This window comes from Opisthocomus hoazin, chromosome 5 (assembly GCF_030867145.1).
Source record: "Opisthocomus hoazin isolate bOpiHoa1 chromosome 5, bOpiHoa1.hap1, whole genome shotgun sequence".
Classification (NCBI taxonomy): Eukaryota; Metazoa; Chordata; class Aves; order Opisthocomiformes; family Opisthocomidae; genus Opisthocomus; species Opisthocomus hoazin.
In genome coordinates, this window is record NC_134418.1 from 50702620 (window position 1) to 50730486 (window position 27867).

Sequence of the window (27867 nt, forward strand, 5' to 3'; positions counted from 1 at the left end):
TTAAGAGAACTTCTTCATGAAGCGCAGTTTCAGGTATGAAATGGTAAGGAATATTACTGTCATGCAGGCGAGAGCCAGGTGGTTCTGCCACAGGCCCCAGCTACTCGTATCAATGCCTTGACTTTTCAGATATTCATCTCCAGTACACAACCTATGGATAAATACACACATATTTATAAACTTCACCAGTATCTAGGAAGATCCCTAGCAGTTGTGGTGTGATTTCATGTCTACAGTAGGACAGGCAAACACCAGCTATATGTTCTTTTATTTTATTTTCTATTTGTAAATTTGTTTTTTTTGTGGCTACGATCAGTTTCCTGTAGGAAGCTGAAATGGATTTTTTGAGGCTGTATAGTTGTAGTTTGTGTGTATGTGTTTCAGTAACACAGTTTAAAGAAAAGTGAGAAGCATAATACCAGATATTTCTAGTGTTATAAATACTAAATATGACAATAAGCAGAATGTTCTCTGCAGACAGAATGCAAAAACCCAGTCAAAGCTCCATTATCCATATAAAAACTTACAAATTCTGCTGGTCATCAGTATCTCACAAACAGACTCACAGTAAGGTAACTTTCTAAGTTACTGGTGGTGGGATTCATTTTAATGTATCAAAATACTTACGACTGTCTTGTCTGTCCATAGTTATCGTTGCTGATCAAACTTGCGTTGTCACTGCTGCTGCAAAAGTTCAGGCCAGTTAATTCATTGATTTGTAAAGCCTTTTAAAATAAGAGAAACAATGGCAACAGAAATTAGCAGGTAAAGGATTGATATATTAACAAGATGAACTACAATTCAGTTCAAATTTATTCTAAAAACGTGATGGTAACACTATTTATTATATTGGCCAAATCCCCATTTTTTAACTGAGCAGCATGGTTCTTTTAAGAGAGGAACGTATGCAGTCCACACCCTGTAATGCACACATGTCACCGGGCTTTAACACCTCCCTGAGGCTAGACCATTTCTGCATGGGCATATTAAAGCTGAAATTTCTCTGAGAAACATTAGCCTGGCTTAAATGATCAATAATTGGGAGAAAAGTTTTAGCTTGACAAGTTTTTGTTTGATTGATGGAAAAGAGAGTAATTGTTTTTTAGGGATAACATTGTTCTTTATGCCACTGTTTTTGTCCAGCTGTGGATGTAGTTGTGTAATGTGTCTCTCATATGAGGTGTTTCCAAGTTACAGAAATGAGCTCTTCTAAACAGCAGTGGGTGCGGGTTGATGAGAAGCCTTTCTTGTTTCAATATACAGCACTGCACTACGTTCTGAGGTTTCTGTATTTAATTAGCTTACATTTTGCTCATTAGCCCATAAAGTTTGGAGTTTTCTTTACCGTTAGCAAAGACACCCTTTTCTAGCAAATCTTTTCCAAGTGTGTACACAGGAAAATACAGCACTTACTGTCAGTCCGTATCGAGGGATGCTAAAGTATTTGAGCCAGGCGAGCCAGGGCAAGACACTTGTGAGATTGACCAGCAACCCAGAGAAAATCTAGAGGCAAGGATTACAAAAAAGCCCCAACAGCAACAACAAAAAGCCAAGTTACAAATTACATGCAGTTACCATGTGTTCTCTAGCTTTTGACTCTGCTTCTTCAGATTAGAAACAAGTGGGAAAGCATTTCTAGAGGAAGAAACTCTTCCAGTGAAGAACAGGGGACAGGGAAGTAATAATTTCTGTTACCCAGCTTTGGGCCGTAACCTCATGTGGACCTTCTCCCGAAATGAGCAACAGGGAATGCTTTCACCTGTACATTAAACCTGGATGCTTCCCATCTGTGGGTCCCAGATGGGTTCGCATGAACTGTCTGCTGTTACTCGAATGTGTGGATGTACTGGAGGTGTGCCCTCAGTTTTGCTTGTATGCCCCAAGTCTAAGGCAACACGGGTTTTGGCTGTTGGTTCAGCGCTGCCTCGTTGTTTATGGTGGCTGTCTTCTAGTTGTAGCTGTTTGCATGTTGTCCAGTTTTAACATGCCCAATTGTTGGCTCTGCAGCTGAGGGCAACTGTGGTAGTGCTCTTGGAGAGTGGGAGGCTATCATGTCCTCAGGCAGCCAAATTTGTCTTTGACACAGCTGAAGGAAAGTGAATGAAATCTAGCTCCAGGCCGCTTTGTGGCTTTCCAGACATTATGCTGGCTGCCAGAGCCACAGAGAATAGGGCAGAGGAACCACTCTCCCTCCCCCTCACACCCAGCCTCCCGGCCCCCTGGTTCTTGTTAGTTAAAAGGACAAAACATAATGCTCGACCCCACAGTCTCAGAATATTCAGATTGGACAAATCAGGATATTCGACATGCTCGACCCCCCAGTCTTTTTGCAGAATTCAGCTGAACTCTGTGCTGGTAGGATTTCTAGATTTCAGCATTTCTAGGATTTCAGGATTCAGTCTAGAAAACTGAATAATGCTACTCACAGTCATAAAAACAAATGCGATAGTTACGAACAGGTTTGCTACAGTGACCACACTCTGTCCTGCTGAAATGGCTAGAGCCATGGAAGTGGCTGTGTAGGATACCATCATAAGGGTAAACATCATTGTAAAGAAGGCTTCTACTGTTGGTTTCAAACCTTAAAGATCAGAACAAGAAGGGTTTCAGTATGATCCTGCCAAGAGTTCTACCATAACCTGAACACTATCCTGACTTACGTAGTGTATTCTGCCTACAGAATACATTTTGTCTGAGAGCATAGGCAATGTCACTGAGGACAGCCCATATGTGTATGCCCTGTCAGTGGAGGACAGGATGAATAAGCAGTATGCCTGTAACTGCAGTAACACTGGAGACAGCAGAATGGATAGAAGTTACAGTGCTGTACTCCACACAGTCCAAAGTGGAGGCATCACTGTGGCTTCAAGTTGTCTGTCAAAGGAGAAATTTCTAGTGCACTTCCATGAGCAGCAGTTGTACAGCATTTCACTTGTTTCCAGCAAAGAGCTCTCCTAATGGACCTAGTGGCCTTTGGGCGGCTATGGATTTGGTAGCAAGGTCCACCCAGTTTTGTAGTCTGAGAGCCTCTTGCTGATGTGGCCTTGTTTCCTATTTCTGAGGGAAAAAAAACTCAGAATGAAGCGAATTGTGATTATTTTTAAATTTTGCTTGCGCTTTCAAGCTTTCGGGACATCCCAAGAGGATGTCGTGATCTGAAACCTTACCCTAGGAAAATGGTCTTCTTGGAACATGTTTTGAGGATGACATGTGAAGGTGTTCTAGGGTTGTAAAAGTTGGTGCCAGCAATTTTCAAAGTCTGCTCGCTAACCGGAAGGCATTTCACCAAAAAGAATGAGCTGATATTAATTCACACAATATTGAGTTCTTAAAACAAAACTTTTTCTTTGATAGGTGTCCTTTTAAGAATGGAAAAAGTGTCTTGTAAAAGTCACCGTAAGGTAAGATGGCCATAAATGAAAAGGAAAAAATCAAACCTATGCAGTAATGGTTATGGCACACTTCCTTTTAGGGACAGTGGAGATGAGACATGTCACAGGTTCTCACATGAATGCTTAAATATTTGAATGTGTGTCTTTTCTGTAAACAACATGGTATGCTAAAAGCAAGCTCAGTAACCACTGCCATGCTGATGTAATGCTTTATCTATATAAATATACCTGTATACATGAACGTATATAAAATGCGAGTGCCTTGTTGGTTTGTTGAGAGGGTTGTAGTGGGACTGTAGGAGACTGTACTTGCCTAACATGAAGTAAACTATACAGGTGAAGAGGATGCTTGGTATAGTCCTCATGGGTATTAAATCAGCCATTAGCTTTGAGATGAAATATACAGATGTTCTGTAGTACCCACTGATATATTCATGTCTGGAACACAGAGATATATACAGAATATTACAAATTTAATCACTAAAAGCACTAAGATTATTTTCATCTGGAGACAAATGAATTCTAGATCAAACTGGAAAAAAAGAGTTCTTTCGTGGTTAGCCTGTAATGTAAATGTCCAGTAGAACACAGACTATAGTAATGGTGGTATTTTCATATGCAAATGAAAATGCATACTTGTGCACATAATTTTTAGTAAATGTATGTATTGTGTCATCAAAACAGAGAGAGAGGGTAAAGCTTAAATAATTTTCCTTTTCTATGAAGTGTAATCTGCGTAGCTTTAAAGAATCCAGGTAGATAGTATTTACTGTTCCCAATAGCAAGTCATAAACTTATTAATGAACACCTAAATTGAGTATTCAGGGTTTTTTTCCTACATATGTTGATAATTTTAGACTCTGAGCCATTTGCAATCATAGGTACAGTTTTGGGGATTTGCAGACAACTCACTAACAGGCCAAAAGAGCACATTTGCAAGGAGCATTAACAGTCAAATAATTTGAAAACTCTGCATTAGGTTTACTTAAGTGACAATTAGCTACAGCAAGGCAAACAAACAAACTCTCTAACAGTAGTCCCTGATAATAATTTTATGTTTTACTTACATAAATATCTTTTTTTCCACAACAAGGAGTTCAATAACTGAGACGCTGCTGAAACACTGGTTGGTGATCAGAAAGAACATTGCACCCACTCTACAAAAAGCAAACCAGCAAGCTTTTATTAAAAATGTGGTGTAAATGTTGTGTTTCCACTACAGCATATGTAAATCCAACCACAGTGCCTGGAGCTCAGCAGTATGTGACCTCACATCCCAAATTCCACGGGAAAAGACTTGACTACAAGCTTGAGTCTGTAATGAGCCTGAAGTAGATGTGGTACAGGCAGTACTTGTTACTCGCATGCAAGGATGGTGTGTTCTCTGATGCAGGCAAAGGACAGAAAATGAACTGGTTTTCCTTTTTTTAATTTTTTTATGCAAGTTCCTGACACGTCAAAAATTCTCAGTCTGTGAGACATTTGTCTGATGCAAACTGTGAGGAAGTGAATAAGCAGTGTAAGAAGCTGTTTTCACCTTTTCCACTAAAATTTAAGGCTTTGCTTTCACACTTTCATATCCAATTTAAAACTGGGCCATTTTTAAGTAAATGGTGTGAAGTGCTTGAAGACTAAGGACCCAGAGCTTTCGTTGTTGCAAACTCATTTGCCAGGTCATGTACATACAGCTGTCAAAACGATAGATAGACCAGTATAATTTTAATATGATGTCTGCTGTTCAGCGTTTTCAGCAACCTGACTGGCACAGAAGTACTGTTACTCACTTCATCTGGACTGCTTGTTCAGGTTACGGCATGGCAGGGCAGACCTGCATCCCTCTCTCATTTCTGCAGTGACCTTTCTAGAAGCAGAACATCATCCCCACTTCGAAGTCCCTAACATAGACTTGACCTTACCTACTGATGTGAAGGGAAGTATTTGCTTTTAAGAGGCAGATATATTTCATAAAGAGCTTGCGGGTTCCTTCTCAGCCTCCAGGCTGTTCATCATCCTATCGCAATGATGAGGGAGCTTTATCAAATTTTTTTATATCCATTACCTAAACTAACTAACCTGTTCTGCAGTCCAGTGGAGTCCTTTTTAAGTCCAAAGAAAATGGCACCTACAACCAGTCCCAGGAAAGCTGAAATACACAGCTAAATGTAGAAAAGAAAAGAAGAGAAGTATTATTCTCATTGCTTTTCAAAGCTTCAGTAGGTTTTTTTGAAATATGTAGCAGGTGAGTGTAGATTGGCAAGAAGTGTTTTCAGAAAGGAGAAAAGCTATCCAAGCAGGGAAGGGAGTCGATGGGGCAGTTAGCAACCTGCAGCCGAGCAGCACTTAGAGTCTTGCACTGCGACATCCTTCCAGAGGCGCCTGTGAGACACAGCAGCTCCCCAGTGCCGCTTGCCCTCAGAGGCAGCAAGACACTGGGATGGCTAGAAAGGAGGGTTAGTACAGGAGCTTCAGCTGCTGCTCGCTTGTCTGTGGTGGCACTGGCAGGAGGCACATTCCTATAGCAGCATCACAGCTTTTCCCTGACCTCCTGCCGGGCTGGATCTGTGACCCGGGTGCTGGGAGGGTGCCAGTACCAGTGATGAGAAGGGGATGATAGCAGGGGCTTAGTGGGACAGGTTAGAAAGACGGCATAACACCTTTCTCCAGTGGAACCCCAGCATGACGTGCACCTTAGCCAAGCTCCTTTCCCCCACCACCATTTCAGCCATTCCTGGATATAATGATTAAGTTAATTGATGATGTAGTGCAACATTGCTCCTCTCTCCCTACTGATACTCTCCACCATTATTCCTCCTTGGGACAGCTGATGACTCCGCCTCTGTTGTCAGTGACCAGGGTAACTTCAGCTCTAGGGCTGATCGCAGCTCTTCAGTGCAGTACTTCTGCAGAGCAAGGGTTTATGTGAACCCATCTCAATGCTACTTTGAGATTGGCAATCAATAACCAAAAGCAGTCTTTCCTGATGGCTGGACTGGGGATTACAGTTTATTTTCATGGTCCACAGTGTAATTGCCGGGCTCTATCACACATCTTATTCATGGGATTGTTTTTAACATTAGCAAGGTACTACAATCAGGCTATAGGTGTGCTGATCTTTGCACACTGTAACACAATTTAAATAGCAAAGATACCACCTGTCTCAAGGATATAATTTAAAAGACTGAAGTGTGTGCATCACACTGTTTTAATACTAAATGCAAATGACAAAAAGCTCAGCAAAACTGATGGCATCAGGCAGTTCTGTCATTTTTAAGCGTGAGCAATGCATGAATTGTAATACCATAAACCACTTGATCCCTGGTACACTATCACTAAGATCCTGCCGAAAGGAGCAAATGTCAGGGATAATTCAGCTCCTAAGCCAACTGCAGTGGAAAGCAGGGATCATATCAAGACCAATTTGGAGCAGATTAATGAAAAAAGGCTTAATGAGCCATGTACCCCTAAAAGAATGCTTGTAAAATCCATCCCTAATGAGAGTGGGGAGATGATAGAAAAGATTGTGAGAAACAAGTCAGGACCATTAACCTTGGGGTATAACGAGATCCTTGAGAGTCTAATTCTTGTCACGAGGTCAAGCTTTTACAAAGCAATTATTAAGGATCTCCATCGTATCAGCATACAGACACACACACACACGTACTGAAAGCCTTTTAACCTCGGGGATTCTGGACTCGTTTCCCCTCCATGCTGGCCGTTTGTTCACTCATTGTATAAACCACAATGAAGATAATTTATAGCCCTGGCTCAGGACTAATTTTTCTACTGGGTCCTCTACTGTTGCTGAGAATTGCTGTCAGAGTTTTGCTGGTTCTGGGACTGCAGAGTTTGGCTCATGAATTAGGGGATTCCTGAGGAACAGTTGTTCTACAGAGGCCATCCAGGCATTCTTTATTTTTGCAGGCAATGTGCAGCTTTGAAGAAATCAACGCTTTTAGTGTTGATTCTTCTGAAAAAGCAGCAGTAACAGGGCCAGTCATGTAGAACATTCTCACGTTCCATGGCAGGTGTTAGACCCTATTGCAGTCTTCATTACACCTTCTCCAGAAGACATCACTGCCATTGTGAACAGGCAAATGACCAAACAACACACACATTACAAGACTGTGAAAATATTTTTACGCTGGAGCCAACTGCCAGCACTTCATTGTGTGCTGAAGTTTAATTAAGTCTGCAGGTGTAGTCTGTTAAGTTTCCCTGGTGGGGAGTAGATTTGAGGGCAAACTCCACAGTGCCAAGTCTGGACAATTAGAATTGAGTCTGAAGAATGTTCTTGAGCAAATGTGTGAAACTACTTGGCAGGTAACCTGCTCCTGGCCGGGAGCAGTAGAATACCCTGCTGGAAAAGATCTTGCCTCCCAAAGTCTTTCAGTAGTCCACAATTAATTACTGAGCAGTCCCTCATGCTGCTCATCTGGGAGCATTCAGGACACCTTCTAGTGAATCTGATTTCCAGACCTTGAACATTCTTACTTTAAGATGCTTACTGCATCAAATATATATATATATTTAAATATATATTTAAATATATATATATATACTGCGTCAAAATATCAAGAGGCAAAACCATCCCAATGACTTGTCTAATAACGAGATTGGAATAAATTTAACATAGACCAGAAAAGGATCGATACAATTAGCGTTACCTGAGCTACGGAAGCTTGAGGGTTTCGTAACAGATTTTTAAATGTGCGCTTGGACACCCATTTCAGCTGATGGAAGAAGGAATTGGCATATGCGATTTGCCGGAAAACTGCATTTGTTTTCTTTTTGTTTCCCAAAGAAATATTGTCTAATGCTGCTTTCGTTTCTTGGTAGTAGGTAGAGTTGGAATATTTTTCTGCTAACCTCTCAGCCAAGGTTTTATCATATTCAGTGTGTTCTTCAGTGTTCTCTGCTGGAAAGATTAAAAAGAAATACAACTGTTTCTGTAAGTGATGGAAAGATTGTTTAGGAGTCAAGCCAGGAGAGGTATTTTTGGGGTGGGAGAGTTATTAACGAACCAGAAGTATTAATATGCACATTTAGTTCCAGTGATTCATTGCACTCAGTCTCATAGCATGCAATTCAAAACAATTGGTATAAATAAGACCAAACCTCTGTGTTTGTTCAACCTGTCCCACAGGCAGTGGGTTCACAGCAGACTAACTAGGTAAACTCTTGCCTGCCAATGAAGTTTCAAACTGCCAGCAATGTGGCTTTTAATAAAAAAGTGATCTCCACCCCCCCTCCCACCCCCCCCTTGGTTTCTGTAAGTGGTCTGTTTTGCAGATCTAATGAGATGATCCTAGACCTCCCAGACTTTTAGATCCTGGTAATCCTGCATGTGTCTACTTCAGTCAAATTTTGCAGTCTATCATAAAGTAATTTCAGCTGGAGCTCCTTTTTTTCTCAACTATAGTCCAGTGTGTGCTTTTCCAATGAGAAGTACAATGTTTGTTGCCGGCTATAATATTAGTCAGACCCTGAACACAGTCAGAATTTTTGTAAAATGCTGGTTGGTTTTTGGTAAAGATGTAGGGAACCTGTGTGTTTGGGCACACAGCATATTCATTATTTCATTTTCTTTTTCATTTATATGAAAAGAGAGTGTGCTGTTAATGAGTAGCAACAGACAGGATGAAAAAGCATGCTACAGAACGTAGGTGAGATTTGATTTGTTAGTTTGGGGATAATTTCTGCCTTACTACAACTTCAGGGAAATATCAGGAGAACACCGGTCCCCTATCTCTACCCCGTTTTCCCACTCTGCTCAGAGGAAGGAAAACAGTAATTCTGTAGCACATAAACCAATGCATTAGGTAAAATATACAAGTCATAACTGCATCACATTATGTCCCTAACTGGAACAATTGTCCTGGTTTATCGTCTCTGCTTCTGCAGGGCTTCAGTTGGTTTGCCTCGAAGATGAAAGCAGCTCTTACTCTGTGTTAAGCAGTAACAAAACAGTTGCTTGTATTCCCAGGCATTATGACTTCAACACAGGAAAATATTCCTTCACATTTAACATCTTGTAATTTGAGTGTGACACAAAAGTATACAGGTCAGTTTATGAAGAAATGGATAGCAATGATAAATTACAAAATACCTATTTATGAGAGGCAAACTATACTTGTATAGGCAGGAATGTTTTATATAGTAGGTCTGTAAGTGAATTTGGTACTTATTTCAGGTTGTGCTAATTATTTTCCATGTATAAACAAAAAAGATTTAGGAACGCTACTGTGGGGTTTTCTTTGAAGCAATGTGGATCAGCAGTATGTAATACTGTCATGCATACAAATCACCGCACACTTGTACAACACGGTTATTGGTTGTCTGACACCTACAAGTGATTTTTCTGTGTTGTGCTGGACACCTTCTGGCAAAATACGTCATGATAGTTTCACTCAGCTCTGGGTTTCGTACCTGTGTTGGTTTCATCGATCTTGCTCATTGCCACTGCAGTGGAGTCTCCATTAATGATGTCCAGGAAGAAGTCGGCAGGGTTGTTGTATGGCTCACACTCATAGCCTGTGGTGACAGCATTACAAGCCCTAAGCAGTGACTGTATAACTGGCAGAGGCTGTGCATGGCCGTCATGAACACAGCCACGCCATTGTGCCTGTTGAGCAGCCTGCCCCACGAGCATTGCAGGCTTCAAAATGTCCGTGCTTACCCAAGAGATGAGCAGCGCTGCCAGGCAGCTCTATCAGTGAAAGCAAGGTGACAGCTGGCAATGTGCCCTTCTCAACCCTAGCCTGGGCTTCGTCTAGTTAAGATGCGCCCAGAAGCAGCAGATTAGAGGTCAGCCCTATCATCTAAATGGGTCAAGAGGTGAAATACCCAGAGAAAGGCACAGCCTGTTAAAATCTCGGGCTTGCTAGTATGCACTATGACCGATTCTGATCAAGCGCTATTGGCATTTTATTCAAGTTTGTGCGAACTGAAGACATTGCTACAGTTGGCCGTGCTGTGAGTTGTGCTCACCGACAGACTGGAAGTACCCGATGGCATGCTGAGCGGGCCCATGGTACAGCACTCTCCCCGCGGCCAGCAGCGTCAGGCTGTCAAACAGTCGGAATATGGAGTACCGAGGCTGGTGGATGGAGAAGATTATTGTTCTTCCTTGTTTTGCCATCCTGAATGCGAAGTGAAGAATGAGAGAGATGTTAGCCTTACAAGTCAATTCAGCATTTAGATAAAAGAATTTGCAAGTTCAGTTAAGTCTTGGTTAAGTTTGATAAACTTGGTGTGCTAGAGAGGGGAGGGGGAAGGGAAAAAAAAAAGAAAAAGAAAATATTTAGGTCATATTTGTAATGTCTGTATGAGAAAAGAGAGTTCCCATTCACAACGACATTGCTGGAGAGGAAGGTCCTGTGAAGACTTTGATACAAACAGAAAGCTCTGGAGAGAGGAACTTGAGTCCTCTTTGCTTGTAGTAAATGCAAAATGACATACAATTTGCAAATAGAGAGTGTGTTGTGCTTGTTTTCCCAAAGATAGGCCTGAGATTTTGTGATGGGGAAACAGCTAGCTGTGTTCTAACTACTGTCCATATTAAAACTGATCTCCTTACCAGACTGTACAACAGGGATTTTTACCACTTTTCTGGCCAAGGCAGACACGGAAATAAATGAAGCCGTCCGTGATAGCCATCACGGACAAACTGCAGTCCTGGCATGCACACGCTTTGTTCAAGTCACTTTGTGCGCTGCTGTGAGCAGCTGCTTTGGAGTGAGAGAATTCAGACAGCATTTTTCCTACCTCCTTTGCAGCTGTGCCTCGCTGGTAAAAAATTACATGTCTGATTTCCCTGTCTGCTCATTCTAACTGTAATTTAAGTCAAATACAACTGAAATGTAGTAGAGCTGCGTGTTGAAAACAGGCAGCTGTTTCCAAGGTGTTTTGGTTTGGGCTGCAGCCAGCAAGAAAAGCGCCACGAGGCCACCCCTCCCCCCACTGGGGTGCGGAGGAGAATGGAAAGAAACAGGCAGAAACTGTGGTGGGTCAGGATAAGGGCAGTTTAGCAGAGCAGCAAACAAAGGGAACAGCAACAACAACGATACAGATAAGGAGAATACACAGAACAAACCGCAGAACAGAGCCCGCAGAACAGAACCGCTCTCTCGAACCGGAGCGGACCGCACCGCTGCTGTGCCCTCCTGAGCCGCAAGAGAGTTCCCGCCCCCCAGCTCCGAGCCCCCCGGAACCCAACGTGACGGCGCATGGGTATGGAATACCCGGCTCTGTTTGGCCAGGTTGGGGTTGGGTCAGCCCAGCCGGCTGTGCCCCTTCCTGGAGTCCGGTGAAAATTAACCCTGTTCTGGCCAAACCCAGGACATTATCCACCCCTTATTCCATACCATCTACATCATGCCCAGGTCCCCCATTGTCCAGTTGATCACCACCACTTCTCCTGTCTCCAGATATCATTCCCTTAGTCTATGGATCATCACTCTAAAGTGTCCGTTGAGTTCATTTAATCCAGGACTTGAGGCTCCATCTGTCGTAATGGTCTTCCGTGGCAGGAGAGGTGATGTGTGGTGATGGGCAGTCACTTGCTGCATCCAGAGCTCACGGCTGATGTATCTGGTGTGGCCCGTGCCCACAGTCTGCAGGAGATGTTGATCTCGATGAAGTTGCTGGATGCCAGTTTTTGAAAACCAGGTCCAGTCCCATCATCGCTGTGCTCTGCAAGGTTTTCATCAAAAAAGTCCATCCTTCTTTAATCTGGACGATTCTTACTATGATACTACTGGTACAACACATAACAATTATAACAGTGATAACAGACAGTGACAGGGTTATTTAACAATTAACCTTATACAATTTATTTATGGACTATTCTCACCCAAAATCAAATTCTCATGAGCTACACATCGGACTTCCCCATCCTTCCGCATTACCCACCAGGTACACCCAGGTCCTTGAGCAAAAGCAATCCCGCGGACGGGCTTGCCTTTGCCTGAGGCAGGACTAACCCAAACCGTCTTCCCTAACATGTTCCGCATGTGCACTACAGGGACTTTATCCCCTTCTACGGGGTGCTGAGGTTTTGACTGGGCAGGACCAGCCCGATTGGTGGTGGCCTCCACCATTGTGAGCACATAGCGCTTGCCTTGGCGGGTTTGTGGCAGTGTGATGTAGTCAATCTGCCAAGCCACCCCATATTTATATTTTAGCCATCGTCCTCCATACCACTGAGGCTTTACCCGCTTGGCTTGCTTGATTGCAGCGCATGTCTCACATTCATGGATAACCTGTGCGACGGTGTCCATGGTCAAGTCCACCCCTCGGACACGAGCCCATCTGACTGTCGCGTCTCTTCCTTGGTGGCCCGAGGTGTCATGGGCCCACCGAGCTATAAAGAGTTCACCCTTATGTTGCCAGTCCAGATCCACCTGAGCCACTTCAATCTTGGCAGCCTGATCTACTTGGTGGTTGTTTTGATGTTCCTCAGTGGCTCGACTCCTAGGGATGTGGGGATCCATGTGACGGACTTTTACAACCAACTGCTCCAGCCGGGCAGCAATATCTTGCCACAATAGGGAAGCCCAGATCGGTTTCCCTCTGTGGTGCCAGTTGTTCTTCTTCCACTGCTGCAGCCACCCCCACAAGGCACTGGGCACCATCCAGGAGTCGATGTAAAGGTAGAGCACTGGCCACTTCTCTCGACTGGCAATGTCTAAAGCCAGCTGGATGGCTTTCACCTCTGCAAACTGGCTTGACTCACCTTCTCCCTCGGCAGTTTTCGCGACTTTTCATGTAGGGCTCCATACAGCAGCCTTCCACCTCCGCTGCTTCCCCACAATGCGACAGGACCCATTCGTGAACAGGGCATACTGTTTCTTCTCTTCTGGCAGCTGGTTATACAGTGGGGCCTCTTCAGCACGTGTCACCTCCTCCTCTGGCGATGCTCCAAAATCTTTGCCTTCTGGCCAGTCCATGATCACCTCCAGAATTCCTGGGCAACTGGGGTTTCCCATTCGGGCACGCTGGGTGATCAGCACGACCCACTTACTCCACGTAGCATTGGTGGCATGATGTGTAGAGGGGACCCTCTCTTCGAACATCCAGCCCAGGACCGGCAATCATGGTGCTAGGAGGAGCTGTGCTTCAGTGCCGACCACTTCTGAAGCAGCTCGAACGCCTTCATAGGCTGCCAGAATCTCTTTTTCAGTGGGAGTATAGCGGGCCTTGGATCCTTTGTATCCCTGGCTCCAGAACCCCAGGGGTCGACCTCGAGTCTGCCCTGGTGCTTTCTGCCAGAGACTCCAGGTTGGGCCATTCTCCCCGGCTGCGGTGTAGAGCACGTTTTTAACATCTTGCCCTGACCGGACTGGACCAAGAGCTACGGCATGAACTATCTCCCGTTTAATCTGTTCAAATGCCTGTCTTTGCTCAGGGCCCCATTCAAAATCATTCTTCTTCCGGGTCACGTGGTACAGAGGACTTACAATCTGGCTGTAATTTGGGATGTGCATCCTCCAAAAACCCACAACACCCAGGAAGGCCTGTGCTTCCTTTTTGCTGGTTGGTGGAGACATATCTGCTATTTTGTTGATGACATCCAATGGGATTTGACGGCGCCCATCCTGCCATTTTGTTCCCCAAAACTGGATCTCTTGCGCAGGTCCCTTGACTTTACTTCGCTTAATGGCGAAACCGGCTTTCAGAAGGATCTGAACTATTTTCTCCCCTTTCTCAAAAACTTCCTCCGCTGTGTCACCCCATACAATGATGTCATTGATGTACTGCAGATGTTCTGGAGCATCACCCTTTTCCAGTGCAGTCTGGATTAGTCCATGGCAGATTGTGGGACTGTGTTTCCACCCCTGGGGCAGTCGATTCCAGGTGTACTGGATGCCCCTCCAGGTGAAAGCAAACTGTGGCCTGCACTCTGCTGCCAAAGGGATGGAGAAGAATGGATTAGCGATGTCAATTGTAGCGTACCACTTGGCTGCCTTTGACTCCAGCAGATATTGAAGTTCTAGCATGTCTGGCACGGCAGCACTCAGCGGTGGTGTGACTTCATTCAGGCCACGGTAGTCTATTGTCATTCTCCACTCTCCAGTAGATTTTCTCACTGGCCATATGGGACTATTAAAGCGTGAGCGAGTTTTGCTGATCACTTCTTGACTCTCCAGCTGGCGGATCAGCTGATGAATGGGGAGAAGGGAGTCTCGGTTGGTACGATATTGTCGCCGGTGCACCGTTGTGGTCGCGATTGGCACCGGTTGTTCTTCAACCCTCAGCAACCCCACAACGGAAGGATCCTCTGAGAGACCAGGCAAAATGGACAGATGGACAAATTTCTTCCGTCTCCAAAGTAGCTATGCCTAAAGCCCACCGATACCCCTTTGGGTCCTTGAAATACCCTCTCCTAAGATAGTCTATCCCAAGGATGCACGGAGCCTCGGGGCCAGTTACAATGGGGTGCTTCTGCCACTCCTGCCCAGTGGGGCTCACTTCAGCCTCCAATACACTCAGCTTTTGGGACCCCCCTGTCACTCCCGAAATACAAATGGACTCTGACCCTTTGAAATCTGATGGCATTAAAGTACACTGTGCACCAGTGTCCACTAGAGCTTTATACTCTTGTGGATCTGACGTGCCAGGCCACCGAATCCACACCATCCAATAAACACGGTTGTCCCTTGCCTCCACCTGGCTGGAGGCAGGGCCCTTCTAATCCTGGTCAGAGAAATTGCTGCTCACCTGCTGTAAGAATGCCTTGGAGGTCCCCTCCAGAGGATCGGAATCAAGATCAAACTGTCTACCTGGTCTGGAAAGCTGGCTGCTGGAAACTGGAGCGGCATTTTTCCTAACAGAATCCCCTTTGGTGATTGTTTTACCTTGCAACTCACACACTCGTGCCTCTAGACTTGAGGTGGGTTTTCCATCCCACTTCCTCATGTCCTCTCCGTGGTCATGCAGGTAAAACCACAGGGTGGCCCGTGGTGTGTAGCCTCTGTATTCTCTCTCCTGAGCAGAGAAACGCTTGCCCCTAATAGCTGAGAGACTGGCCCGTACAGGTGGGGAGTAGGACATGCTCTCTTCGAGTCGTTCGACCTTCTGCGACAATTTCTCCACGGCCGAAACGAGGAAGAGAGACTTTCTTCACATTGCTGGAGTCTCACAGCCACCTCATCCACTGTTGCTGCCTCCTTACCTTTCCAGTTTACAACTGCCAGTGAGGTGGCATATGAGGATGGTGCGCTCCACACAAACTTCCTCCACATAGATGCTGTGCACTGGACTTCATCTGGGTCTGTGGGTACCTGCTCATCATCTGTGACATAGTAAACCAGCTCCCGCATAGCTAATTCCCTCTAGTACTGAATACCCCTCTCCATATTGGTCCACTTGCCAGGATAACATACAAAATAGTCACTGAAGGGGTACCTCTCCCTCACACCTGAGAGAAGTCTCCTGCAGAGGCTGAGGACTTGTTCCTTTTTCCCAATGGCCTTGTCAATGTCCCCATCCCTGGCCAGGGATCCCAGCTACTTGGCTTCCTTGCCCTCTAATTCCAAGCTGCTGGCCCCGTTATCCCAGCACCGCAGCAGCCAGGTGGCAATGTGCTCACCTGGGTGGCAGCTGAAATCTTTCCGCATGTCCCGCAGCTCGCCCAGGGACAGGGACTGGGTGATGATCTCTGTCTCTATCTCCCGCGATGACCCTGGCTCATCGTCATCCCTCCCGGAGCGATCTGCTCTCTTTGCGTCTTTCTTTAGTTTTACGGGGGCGACTGCTACTGGCACAGGTTGGTCATTGGGCTCAGCCGCGATGCCTGCAGCTGGAGCTGGGGCTGGAGCCGCTCCCGTGGCTGCCGGGGGAGCCGGGACAACGCCAGTGGCTGCAGCAGCCGTGGTGCTGGTCGGAGGGGCTGTGACTGCCTGCTGGGCTGGAGGGGCTGCAGGGCCGGCTGGGGGGGCAGAGCCAGCCGCAGTGCCTGCAGATTCGCTTCCCTCCCCTTCCCCTTTAGGGCTCTGAACAGTGTTGAACAAGGCAGCTCGGTAGGCGTGGGCCAGACCCCAGCACGTTGCGGTGATTTGTGTCTCTCTGGAGTTCCCAGGGTGGCAGCACACTTTTTGCAGATATTTTACTAGTTTGTCCAGATTCTGTACTTGCTCAGGGGTGAGTTTCAAAAATACCGGAGGTGCCCACTGCCCTAGGTACTTGCCCATGCTGTCCCACACACCCAGTCACTCACAGCTATCCAGCCCCTGGGCAGGTCTCTGCATGACGTTCTTAACTACTTGTTTAACCCTAAACAAAACCTGCAACCCATTCAGGAGGCAGAACAAAAGGAGAGTGCTGGCCTGAGCATCCCACGGGTACTCGAAATTCTCAAAAGCAGTTAGGAACTGCCTGAAGGAGAGAGGGGGAGTGAAACAGTGGGGGAAGGTATCCCCTCCAGTTTTCCCCACAGGCTGGGTTTGATTATTAACAAATTCCAAGACATAGGATCCGAGGTATGGAAATGACTGCAGTGCCGCATGCAAATACAAGCCTGATTTCATGCATAGTGATGTTATCATGTCATAAGTCGATACCGTACAGTACAGCAAAATCATCATCCTGGTCCTTTTCCCAGCCATGATGAACAGCATGGCAATGAAAACATAGTGCAAGTACGGATTTACATAGCAGAGCCACTTGATCAAAGTCAGAAACATTTTTTTACCAGCGACTACTTAACACATAAAAATGCGTACAATAAAATTTAACAAAATGTAAGAAAGCTGTTTTAACACTCGCTGCTCAGGCCTGCTGTTATTCCCGCCCCACGTTGGGCGCCAATTAATGTTTTGGTTTCGGTTGCAGCCGGCAAGAAAAGAGCCACGCGGCCGCCCATCCCCCCGCCGGGGTGCGGAGGAGAATGGAAAGAAACAGGCAGAAACTGGTGGGTCGGGATAAGGGCAGTTTAACAGAGCAGCAAACAAAGGGAACAGGAACAACAACGATGCAGATAAGGGGAATACACAGAACAAACTGCAGAACAGAGCCCGCAGAACAGACCCGCTCTCTCAGACCGGACCGGACTGAACCGCCGCTGAGCCCTCCCGAGCCGCGAGAGAGTTCCCGCCCCCCAGCTCCCCCCCCACCCGGAACCCAGCGTGAAGGCACATGGTATGGAATACCCGGCTCTGTTTGGCCAGGTGGGGTCAGCCCCCATCCCCCGGCTGTGCCCCTTCCTGGAGTCCAGTGAAAATTAACCCTGTCCTGGCCAAACCCAGGACACGAGGCCATCACCTTTTCAGTAGCAGTAGGACGGCATTGGCAGTGCTGGCATCAAGCCCTGTAGTTGGCTCATCCAAAAACAAGATGGCAGGATCCATGATGATCTCCATCCCAATACTGGTCCTTTTCCGCTCTCCTCCAGACACCCCGCGAGTGAACGGGGTGCCAACCTGCCACAAAACAAGAAACTTGTCTCATTTGGCCTGACAGAAGTGCTTGATTGAACAGCATTCTACCAACATGGCAGCATTTGGGAAGAGCTGTAAGAAATTTTGACCCTACTCTCAGGTACTGGTACCTCACACATACGCTGTTTCTTAATGTTAGTATTACTTGAGGTGTTCTCTTTTTCTCCAACCCCAGACAACCTTTCCCCTTCCTCTTCCCCACAATGTGACAGCATGTGGCAGTATCAGCACAGAGTCTGTACAGACCGCCATACAGAAATGTTATTAGTTATTGTATTACTGAAATAGTGTGCTTAATTTTACTTTTTTTTATATCTGCCATGCTGAGTCATTTGGTTGATTAAATAAATCACTTCATATTTGTTCATGATTTAAGGTCCATATTTACATGCCTTACCTTGGAATCTGCCACTTTGCTCAAACCCAGTTCCTTCATGATCTGATTCACTAGTTCATTTTTTTCCTGTTCCTTCACTGACTTTGGCAAACGGAGTGCTGCTGAGAATGTCAAATTTTCTCTTACAGTCAGGGTTCCTACTACCACATCATCCTTCATTAAAAAAAAACAAAAGTAGATACTTGTTGGTCACTTAGCAATTTCTATTTTTTCCTCTGAGAACTGCATCTACCTGTGTTTTATGTTGTCTTTGCATGCAGAGGGACAGTAGCAACTGCCAGAACATGCAGTAAGGTGCATCTTCAATGCCTGTGTCATAGCAGAGTTGATTTCATGCATGTGATTATATTTGCCTTTATTCATAAAGCAACGCAATATAGGAACATCTTCCATCATGCATGATATCAAAATGCATAAATAGCAACACATTCAAAACTGTTCCTCATGCATTCTTACCTTATTCAGTGTTTTGGAGGCGTTGAGAAAGATACTGAAGGGCTAAAGGGACCTGAGGAGCTGCTACTGCTCAGGTCACTATCACTGTGCATTTGTTAATGCAGCCTCAGCCCACCACAGGTAAGAGCAGGGAGAAGAAAGAGGTGAAGGTGGGATAGAGTGAAGGTTTTCTGAGCTTGTTTCAGCAAAGCAGGAAGGAGGGTAGGCTTTTTAGATACTGGCTGCTTGTCTCTTGCAAAACGAATCTGTCAGATGTAGGAAGTTCAGAGATGTGTTTTGAGAGACTACCTTTGTAACAAGCTGGCTGCAATTTTATAAGGGGTTTTCATAGATCACCTCTTCAGGTCTTCATAAACTGCAAGCATGCTGCTGAGTACAGGTAGCAAAAAGGGGGAAGAAATTAAGAGAGAGATGTGGTTTTCCTTCTTTTGGCCCTCATGTGTCTTTCTCCTCAGACCACCCTGGCAAGACAAAGGTTCTTTCAGAATGGCACTTAGTGACATTGTCCATGGGCAAGCAGAGGTACAAGCTGTATGTTACCAGAAAACATCATACTTGGAAAATACTTCATGCATATTGGTAGCCTACAGCTGTTCCCCCAAATGGAGAAGAAAGAGGGATCCACAGCGTCTCCTCCTGTTGACTGTAGAGCATTAAGGAAAGAGACTCAAATACAAAGCAGAGTCTCTTTCCCAGTGAGGGCGGCTGAATGGGGAGTTGCTATGGCACCAGCCTTGATTCTTGGATCAAGGCAAGGCACCTGCAATGCTGCAGCAACTTCATACAACTGCTGTCAGATTGGGACAATAAAATCCATAGAATGATAAAAACTACTTACCTGTACTACGTATCCAGATGTACATTTAAAGTTGGCAGGCTGAGGAGTTCCATTGATCAAAATGTCACCGGAAAGCCCATAGGGATCCTTTCTTGCAGCCAGAATGTCAAGTAGACTAGGAGAAAAGTTGGTTACTTCATCAGATGAGCGTGCAGGAGGTAAGCTCTCTGAACGACAAACCCAATTAATGGAACGAATAGCTACATAAAAGCATCCCATGTTAAACACTTGCTATTTAGAAACCCCCCCACAGCTTTCAAGGGCTGAGTTTCTTTTGTCCTGGTTTCCTAAGGAAATTAGATCTGTGCAATTTCATAGTGTATTTGTGTCCATTTGTTCAATTATATGAGCTTAACCTAGAAAGAAATGTGAAGGTTGTGTGTCAGGAACGTGTAGACTAAAATTGAATTACATCTTTGTCATGTAAGCTGTCTTTATTGAATTCAGATATTTCTCAGAAACCAGTGAGATTTGCACAGTCCTAAATGAAAACAAAATCTTTCCCTGAAAGTATTGTCCATTACTGCTAAATATGTGCATGTCCTGGGTTTGGCCAGGCTGAGTTCCAGTGGGGGGGGAGCGGGGCGGCAGGAACTCACTCGTGACTCGGGAGCGCGCGGCGGCGGTCCAGGAGAGAGCGGCTCTGTTCTGCAGGCGCTGTTCTGCTGGTTTGTTCTGTGTATTCCCCTTTTCTGCATCGTTGTTGTTCCTGTTCCCTTTGTTTGCTGTTCTGTTAAACTGCCCTTATCCCGACCCACCAGTTTCTGCCTGTTTCTTTCCATTCTCCTCCGCACCCCAGTGGGGGGAGGGGCAGCCGCGTGGCGCTTTTGTTGCCAGCCGCAGCCAAACCATAACAGTGCAGGGTCATTTTCTCCTTGGCGTAATTTCTGCGTAGGGCAAAGAGGGCACTTACGAAGATTTACCACTGCCAGTGGGTCCCAAAATTGCATTCAGTCCTGGTCTCATGATGCCACTGTAAGACAAAACAGATAGGTTTTACAAAATAGGTGGAATGTTTTTGTCTCTCACACTGTTTCATCTGGTAGGCTAATGTAAATTATGTGTAGAACTACCTTCTGCACCCATTAATTTTGGAATTAATGAAGCTGCCTGATCACAAAAAATATTTATGATCAGTCAAACTCCACCTTAATTTTTATTCCTAATTCAAGAAGAACTAATTTTCATATAATGAAGACAACACAGAAACTTGTGTAAAATGCAGCAAAACCTGTATGCATGCTTTTCCCCCATGGATCACACGTGTGCTTTAACCACATTCAGTTCTAAAGGTGTTATTCTCTTAGCAGAGAGAATAGTGGTTCCTGCAGATAGAACATACTAGAGATTTCTCTGTACTTACAGAAACTGCAGTTGATAGTTTCTCTGTATCTGACTTTAAGCCACACGAATATCAAAAGCCAGACAGAAAATGTTTTTAAATATTTGGGAAAAAGACCCCGAAGAAATGATACAGTATATGGAAATAGTGCTGCCTTTTTTAACCTTTTTGGTGGGGCACGTGAAGATGTTGCTGCTATTTTTCCTGACTAGCCCCTAATATCTGTGCTCAACAAGCTTTACTGTACATAAGACTCATGCTGCACATACACATTCTTCTCTATATATTATAATACCAGGTTTATCTTGAACTGCACTCTGGTACTGGTTGTTAACAGCAATCCAGGTATCAGCGATCTGAGTACTTGGCTGTGGGTCTGGCCCAGTACAGCTGTTCTAAGGGGCTAATGGCTTGCAGCCTAGGAGGCTTTGTTTTGTTCTTCCTGATCTGTATTTGTTTCCTTTAATTTCTTATTGTGGAAATTTATGATTCCACAGATTAAGAAACATATTATACATATGTTATGTTATATGTGATTTTAACAAAAAACCCCAATTTGTAACAAAACTACTGCAGATGTTGCATATTCTAAGAGGGAAAATCATAAGGTAGGTTAAATATTCGTCTCTCACAATAAGCCCCAAGAGCGGCCTTCGGCTCATATTATTGCAAATGACCAGTGTCAGTCAATTTAGTTGCCATAACGTATGGCTCTTGAGGAGAGTAGGAAAGATTTTAAGAGCTCACGTTTAGGAGGTGTGGAAATTACATGGGCAAAGAGCAGGACAGACAGAGCTACACAAAAGGGTGAATATTTATGATAGAAATTGGACTTAGGGAGCTGAAAGTCATGGGTGACTTGGAATGGCATATTGTGTGAGTACTTGCCACTTAGTTTAACTACTGAACTGTGAATGGGCAAACTTTATGCATAGATTATTGAACAAAGGCCATAACAACGCGATTCCCTTACTGCAGTAGTTCTCAGTGTTGAAAAAAAGAACAAAAAACCAGAGAACTTTACATCTCTTCAGAGTTAATCTAACCCTCGTTTATATTGTTGTCTTAAACATTTTAAGTTAAAACACCCAAAATTAACCTTCCCAAAGACCACCTTAGGGAAGGAGATGCAAGCATCGAGGACAAGCTGTTGGTATCTCAGTTAAACATGAGGGCGTAGAGGGAGGCTTGCCAGGCAGTGTGAAATGACCACAGCCGTCTTGTGTGCTCCTGTCCTGATAGTGCCAGGAAGGCCGTCCCTCCCAGAGGCCGGGGGAACGGTGCCCAGCAGCCTCAGCTCTCTGTCATACAGGCTCAGCTCTAACGGCTGAGGACCACTGGGGCCTAGCAGGAAGCTTAAGCACAGTTGATGATAGTAAACTTTAAGCAACCACACATACATACAATTTTTCTAAATCTTGAGCAAATTCTGTATATTGTGCTCAGTGGCTCAGTGACAGGAGTGGACTCAACTGTCAGGACAGAAATAAAACATACACATACTCTAAAAAGACGTTTAAATACTTACTTGACATCTCTCAAAACTTCTTTATCGGCTGTTTTTTGACAGCGCAGGAACCCATTCTTCATCTTCACACGGTAGCAGATGTTGTGGAAAGTTAGTATGCTTGCTCGCCTGCCGGCTAAGTTTGGAGAGGACTGCTTTCTGCTGGGGATGCCACTTGTATTCGAGTCTGACATCTGAATTCTTAGGTGCGGCTGGCCTTCTGCCATTTTTGCTCTGTAAATGAAAAAACACGAAGGGGGAAGATTTGATTAGGTATGGAGAGGAAAGATGTGTCTGTTGGGTCCCGTGTTTGGCACTGGACCTACTGTGGGCCTTGCAGATGTCCATCTGTGTCTCTTTCTTTCAGATAGGAAGTTTGGGTCCTGTGGGCTCAGACCTTGAGATGACACAGAGCTGACAGGGAGCTGAATCTGCCATATTGCTTCACACCACATGCGGTGTTAGGGAGATAGAAGAGTCTCCCTCCACCCTGATGGTCTGTTGTTGTAGGTTGTGCTTGGCTGCCCACCAGATGCCCACCCAGCTGCCCTCCCTGGTGAATCTCTGCTCCAGTGCCTGGAGCACCTCCTCCCCTGGCCTTGGTGTCTGCCGGGCTGTTTCTCCCACTTTTTCACACTCCTCTCTCATGGTTGCTGTACAGTGTTTTTTATCGTTTCTTAAATAGGCTTTCGGAGAGGTGCCACCAGCATAGCTAACACACTTGGCTTTGGCCATCAGCGGGTCTACTGGCAGTGGCTGGAGGCAGCTGTGTCTGGCATGGGGCAACCCTGGCTGCTTTCTCACAGAGCCCCCCCAGCAATCCCCCTGCGCTAGCACGGGGCCATGGGCACCAACCGCATCTGTTCTCCTGGTACGAGGAAGCAGGCACTTCTCACAGCGGGCATGAGTGTGACACTATGCTCTTTCCGGAGTGCTGCCCCTGGCAGAGAGGTCTGTACAGAAACTGCATGCTTGTTGGAAATCACAGGTACAACAGGTGACTCACAAGAAGATTAGCTCAAAATTGTTGAGGTCCAAAAGGACCTAGGCTTCTGCCCATCTACTCTGTCAGGCTTCACTCCTCCTACTTCTAGCACTCCTGCGCAATGGTAATAAAATCTAAAAATTGTTGGGTTATTTTTTTAATCAAAATAATTTTGCCAAGGGTGTAGGAACATGGAAACTGACACTGCTGCCAAGTAATTATCTTCCTTGGATTTGCTTTCCATGTAGAACCTAGAAGGTAGTTGTGGAATAATTAAAATTGTCTCACCTCCCTTTGTCAGCCAGGCTCCTGCCTGTGAGCCATCTACCTGCACTGTGGAGTCGTGCCCACCTGTCCCTTGTGCATGCAGACTTTTGTCCCCTTTATGCTTCCTAAGTGACACAGAGTCATTTAGGTGGGAGGGAGGATCTGGCCTCTCTTTATACACCGTTCTGACTCACTGGAATTTGATTGCTTTAATTGTCACTAGGGAAAATGTTAGTAATGCAGTAGTTCATGGGAACCGAGAGGGGAGATGAGCAACTAGGAGGTCTGCGATGGTCAGTTGCACAGTTATACTGCTTGCAGCAAGGAAGAATGTAAATTATGAGACCATTTCAGACACCCTGAGTGCATTTGAGAGCAGCTGATAAAATGAGCCTCGCAAAAGAAGCCGTTTAATCTAACGAACGCAGTGATACGGTCACATAAAACCAAGCCCTTATCTCATTGGTTTGATAAGGTTGTGTGACAGACAGCTGAACTCTCCTTTGTGACTATCGGCACAGTGAAATTGCTGGAAGCCTACCTGCACGTAAAGGCTAGTTCATCTGTCTCCCAATGATGCTATCCCAAACCTAGCCCAAGGTTGCCTCCTCTGACAAAATTGCATTCTTCTGTGCTGGCAAAAGTGTAAGGGCTTAATATTTTAGTCATCAGTAATCTTGGCCCAGTTTTCCTATGATGAAAATAAACTGTGTTCCAAATACAACTATCATGGGACGGGCTTTAATTTAAGCTAAAATGGTTTTTGAGTAAGTTGAACATCAATTAAATGTAATATTTAAAGTCTGGAGGCCTCTTATTGATAAACTGCCTACACTCGTGCTGGAGAAGACTTATCTACCTGCAGGAGGGCAACTAATTTTAGAAGACTATTTATATAATGCGTGAGATTATATGAGAGTATATATAATATATGGTCTTTAGAAAAACTTTTCATTTAGGAATGAAGCTGATTCAGACTGAACTTGACTGGCAGACAATAAGCACAGGATCAGAAACTATTTTCATAAATACAGGTTCACACTACTTTCACAGAGTCGTTCTTAAGACCAGACTGTACGTTGAAATTAAATGTACTTTACAAATTGAATTATGGTTACATTGTACACATATTTGCAAAGAACATTGCAGAAGCTAGATAAATAAATCAGCTACAAGAAGGATTAGGCATATCCACTGCAGACAGTCCCTCAATGGCTATTTAATACAGCTGTCGGCAGGAAACCTCCAGTTCAGGAAGCCCTGAGTCCACTGATTGCCCAAATCTGCCAGAGAAAAATAGTATTCTTTGATACTGTCCCTTGTAAAGGCATTGATTACTGGCAGCTATGAGTAGAGGCTAGATTCAGGTCTAGCTGGACATCTGGTGTAAATCGGCACGGCCCTTCATGGCTGCAGTGCGCTTGTGCTCGTTGCAGTGACAGGGTGGGATGCTGTAGGTGGAAGACTCGGATTTGTCTGTGTGCTGTTCCTCCTCACAGCTGCCCATTCAGGGAAAGGTGTATTTGTGGGCATATGGCAGTTATCAAAGTGAAAAAATCTATTATTTTACATGTTAGGTTAATACCGAAAGTAGCATTTTATACTTTCAGAGGTACTAGAATTTATTGCAGAAAGAAATTGCAGAATATTACTTCGCTTAAAACTTGAATGGTTATTTGTCAGATGCTCTATGAAATCTGTATTAGCCGTCTCTTCGCAAAGGAGCATAACCGTTGCAAGGACTCCCTCACAACAGTTTCTTGGGATGACAAAATGACAGAGCTCTGGACATGCTGGTGGGAAGGGGCTTTGGGAAGTCCCATCAGCCAGCTTCTCCCTCCAAGCGGAACTGTCATCAACATGAGATCGGGGCAGCTGAGACTTTTCCTGGGTGACTTGTGTAAACCACCAAGAGTGGCCATCTGGATCTCGCCTAATAGTGTGCTGAGAGAAGATGAAGTGCTAACAGCGGAAAGAACGCCTGAGTGCTAGAGACAGGCTTTTGATTTGCTTTTCTTTTTTTGGAAATCTTTTTTTCACTGTGGGGTAAGTGCTGATAGTGAGATAAACAGTTTGGTATTTTACAAACCAACATTTCCATTTCTGATCTAGCAATAAGCTTCACCATATGATTACAGGGAGATGATCCTTTACAGCTAATGTAATTGTCAGCAGTTTGAAATTGCTCCTTAGGAATGGATTTTTTAAAAATATTTCTTTAGGCCTTGTTTAAAAAACTATTTAGTGTATTTAATGCGACATACAGCCATGAAACATTTTTAGTCAGAGTACACGCAGGACAAAGAAACAACGATTGCAGATGTTAATCAAATCAATTTCTGTGCAAACTAAAGTTCTTCAAATGAAGTTTCCTAGAATTCATTGCCAATGGCTTACAAATGTCTACTTTAGATCAGAAATGAGCAGGAGATTCAATGACAATATGTACTGCCTGCTGTATTCAGAAATATTTGTTAATATGATAAAGTGTTTCATATCCTCATCATATCAGCTCTGGGTATAATACATTATTTTTGCATCAGCTAAGTATAAAAACTATGAACTCTTTGGGAATTTTAAAAATGTCATTTGTTTCCTGAATCTTTCTAAAATATTTTTATTGCCACTGATTTCTGCATCAAATTCAGTTCAAGCCTACTAGAAAAACCTTTTCTTCAGAGATACTGAGTCTCAGAAAATTTTGTCAGGAGGCAAAGTACTGGTTCTTGATGTTTAACCTTTTATTAATGGCAGAATGAAACTACTTTTTAAAAAACTATCATGAAATCTTTTTCCCTCTGTTTTGATGCACAGAAAATGAAACTCTCAGTACAGTCACTTTCCTGTATATTCTTCTGAGACTTGTAAAGTGCTAAGTCTCATTTTCTCCACATAGACAAGGGTACTAAACAAAAACATCAAACAACAACAAAAGGAACCACAGCAATACCATACCCGGGGTGTTTCAAACTATTTCAGCAAACCTATTTGTATGCGTTAAGACAGACTGTCTATATAAAAAGCTAAGTAATATTCCATTCCTGCCAGTCTTCCTACAAAGCTTTTAGCACTGGACGGATTTTCAGTTCCAATAGAAAAAACAGTACTACGGCTCATAGTAAAATTTTGAATGGCAAAATTCAGAAATGCATTTTAGTCAATTTTTTAAAATCCAGGCAGTTATTCAATGTATTTTATCTTTATAGAGAATAAGCTTTGAAATTACTGAAGGAGGAAGAGTTTTAGAGACACAAGCAGCTTTCAGCAGAGTTTTCTAAAGGAAGCTGGCTCAAAGCCTTTAAAAAATAGCCTTTTTTATTTTTTCTTTAGACTTGAACCTGCCAGAGAGACCACAATTAAGTGAGATATTATTTCTCTTATTTTTAATGAGTACAAAGTTTAGCCTTGCAACCTGCAAGCTAAAACAGTACAGTATGTACTAAAAATGTGCATTTTAGACTTCGGATACATGTAAATTCACAGAAGTTGTAAGTATACCTTTTTTCTCCTCTTCAGCTGCATGCATTTGCAGGGGTGTAGACTGGCCAGAGAATGGATGTGGGTGTGCAAAAAGGGCCATACAGCCTAGTACTGCCAGCCCGGTACCATACAGTCCTCTTTCTCAGGAAGATGCATAGGAAATTAAAACCATTTGAGTAAACAAGGGTAATGTGATTCAGGCAATCTGTAAGTTAATTGCCAGCTGATTTACTAGGGATTTGTAACCTACGTTCTGTGAAAAGAGCCCTGTGTTGTACTTGGGGACTGAGTGAACAGCGGTCTGCATGTGCAGGCATTTGCACGCATGTTATCTGCAGTGCACTGACATGGATGGGCAAACTCTGAGTATGGTAGTTCCTGCAAAATATTCTAACTTTTCACCTTTTCATTGGTTTTACTTTAAGCCTTGAAGCTTTCAGCCCCCATTATAAAACACATTTTCATGAATTTCATGCCAAATTTCTCAATAAAATCCCTTGAAAAGCTGGGAAAAAGGTACGCAAGGGTTTTGCTGTGATTTCCTAGGCTGTTGGAGGAAAAGAGCTGCTAAATCTAGTTCCTTAGCGATGGCAGAGTGAGCAACTCGTGAACGAGGAAGCAACCCACTACACCGAATTATATCTATCTCAGTAAACGGGCTGAACTGCTGCTGCCGACTCACTCACCAGTGGCAGGTCCGGGTCAGCGCTGCGGGGCTGCCAAGGAGGTGGCGGAAGGGCAGCAGGAGCCAACGAAGAGAAGAGCGTG

General features: G+C 44.5%; 1 protein-coding gene across 1 annotated transcript; it reads right to left on the reverse strand.

Annotated features, from left to right (window-relative positions):
• ABCG2 (ATP binding cassette subfamily G member 2 (JR blood group)) lies at positions 1 to 27867 on the reverse strand. Its single transcript, XM_075422208.1, has 16 exons — positions 27786 to 27867; positions 22389 to 22601; positions 20432 to 20491; positions 19519 to 19633; positions 18225 to 18377; positions 17652 to 17809; positions 10380 to 10531; positions 9819 to 9923; positions 8057 to 8304; positions 5466 to 5548; positions 4460 to 4549; positions 3706 to 3830; positions 2427 to 2581; positions 1414 to 1503; positions 628 to 725; positions 1 to 151 (listed from the first exon to the last, which is right to left on the reverse strand). The coding sequence occupies exons 2-16, from the start codon at positions 22592 to 22594 to the stop codon at positions 1 to 3; spliced, it is 1989 nt and encodes a 662-aa protein (XP_075278323.1). The 5' UTR covers positions 22595 to 22601; positions 27786 to 27867.

Coding starts and splice junctions, on each gene's coding strand:
- ABCG2 (XM_075422208.1), bottom strand. CDS start 22,594: ATGGCAGAAGGCCAGCCGCACCTAAGAATTCAGATGTCAGACTCGAAT. Junction 4,550..5,465: donor TCCACTGGACTGCAGAACAG/GTTAGTTAGTTT, acceptor TGCTTTTTGTAG/AGTGGGTGCAATGTTCTTTC. Junction 1,504..2,426: donor TCGCATTTGTTTTTATGACT/GTGAGTAGCATT, acceptor CCTTGCCTCTAG/ATTTTCTCTGGGTTGCTGGT.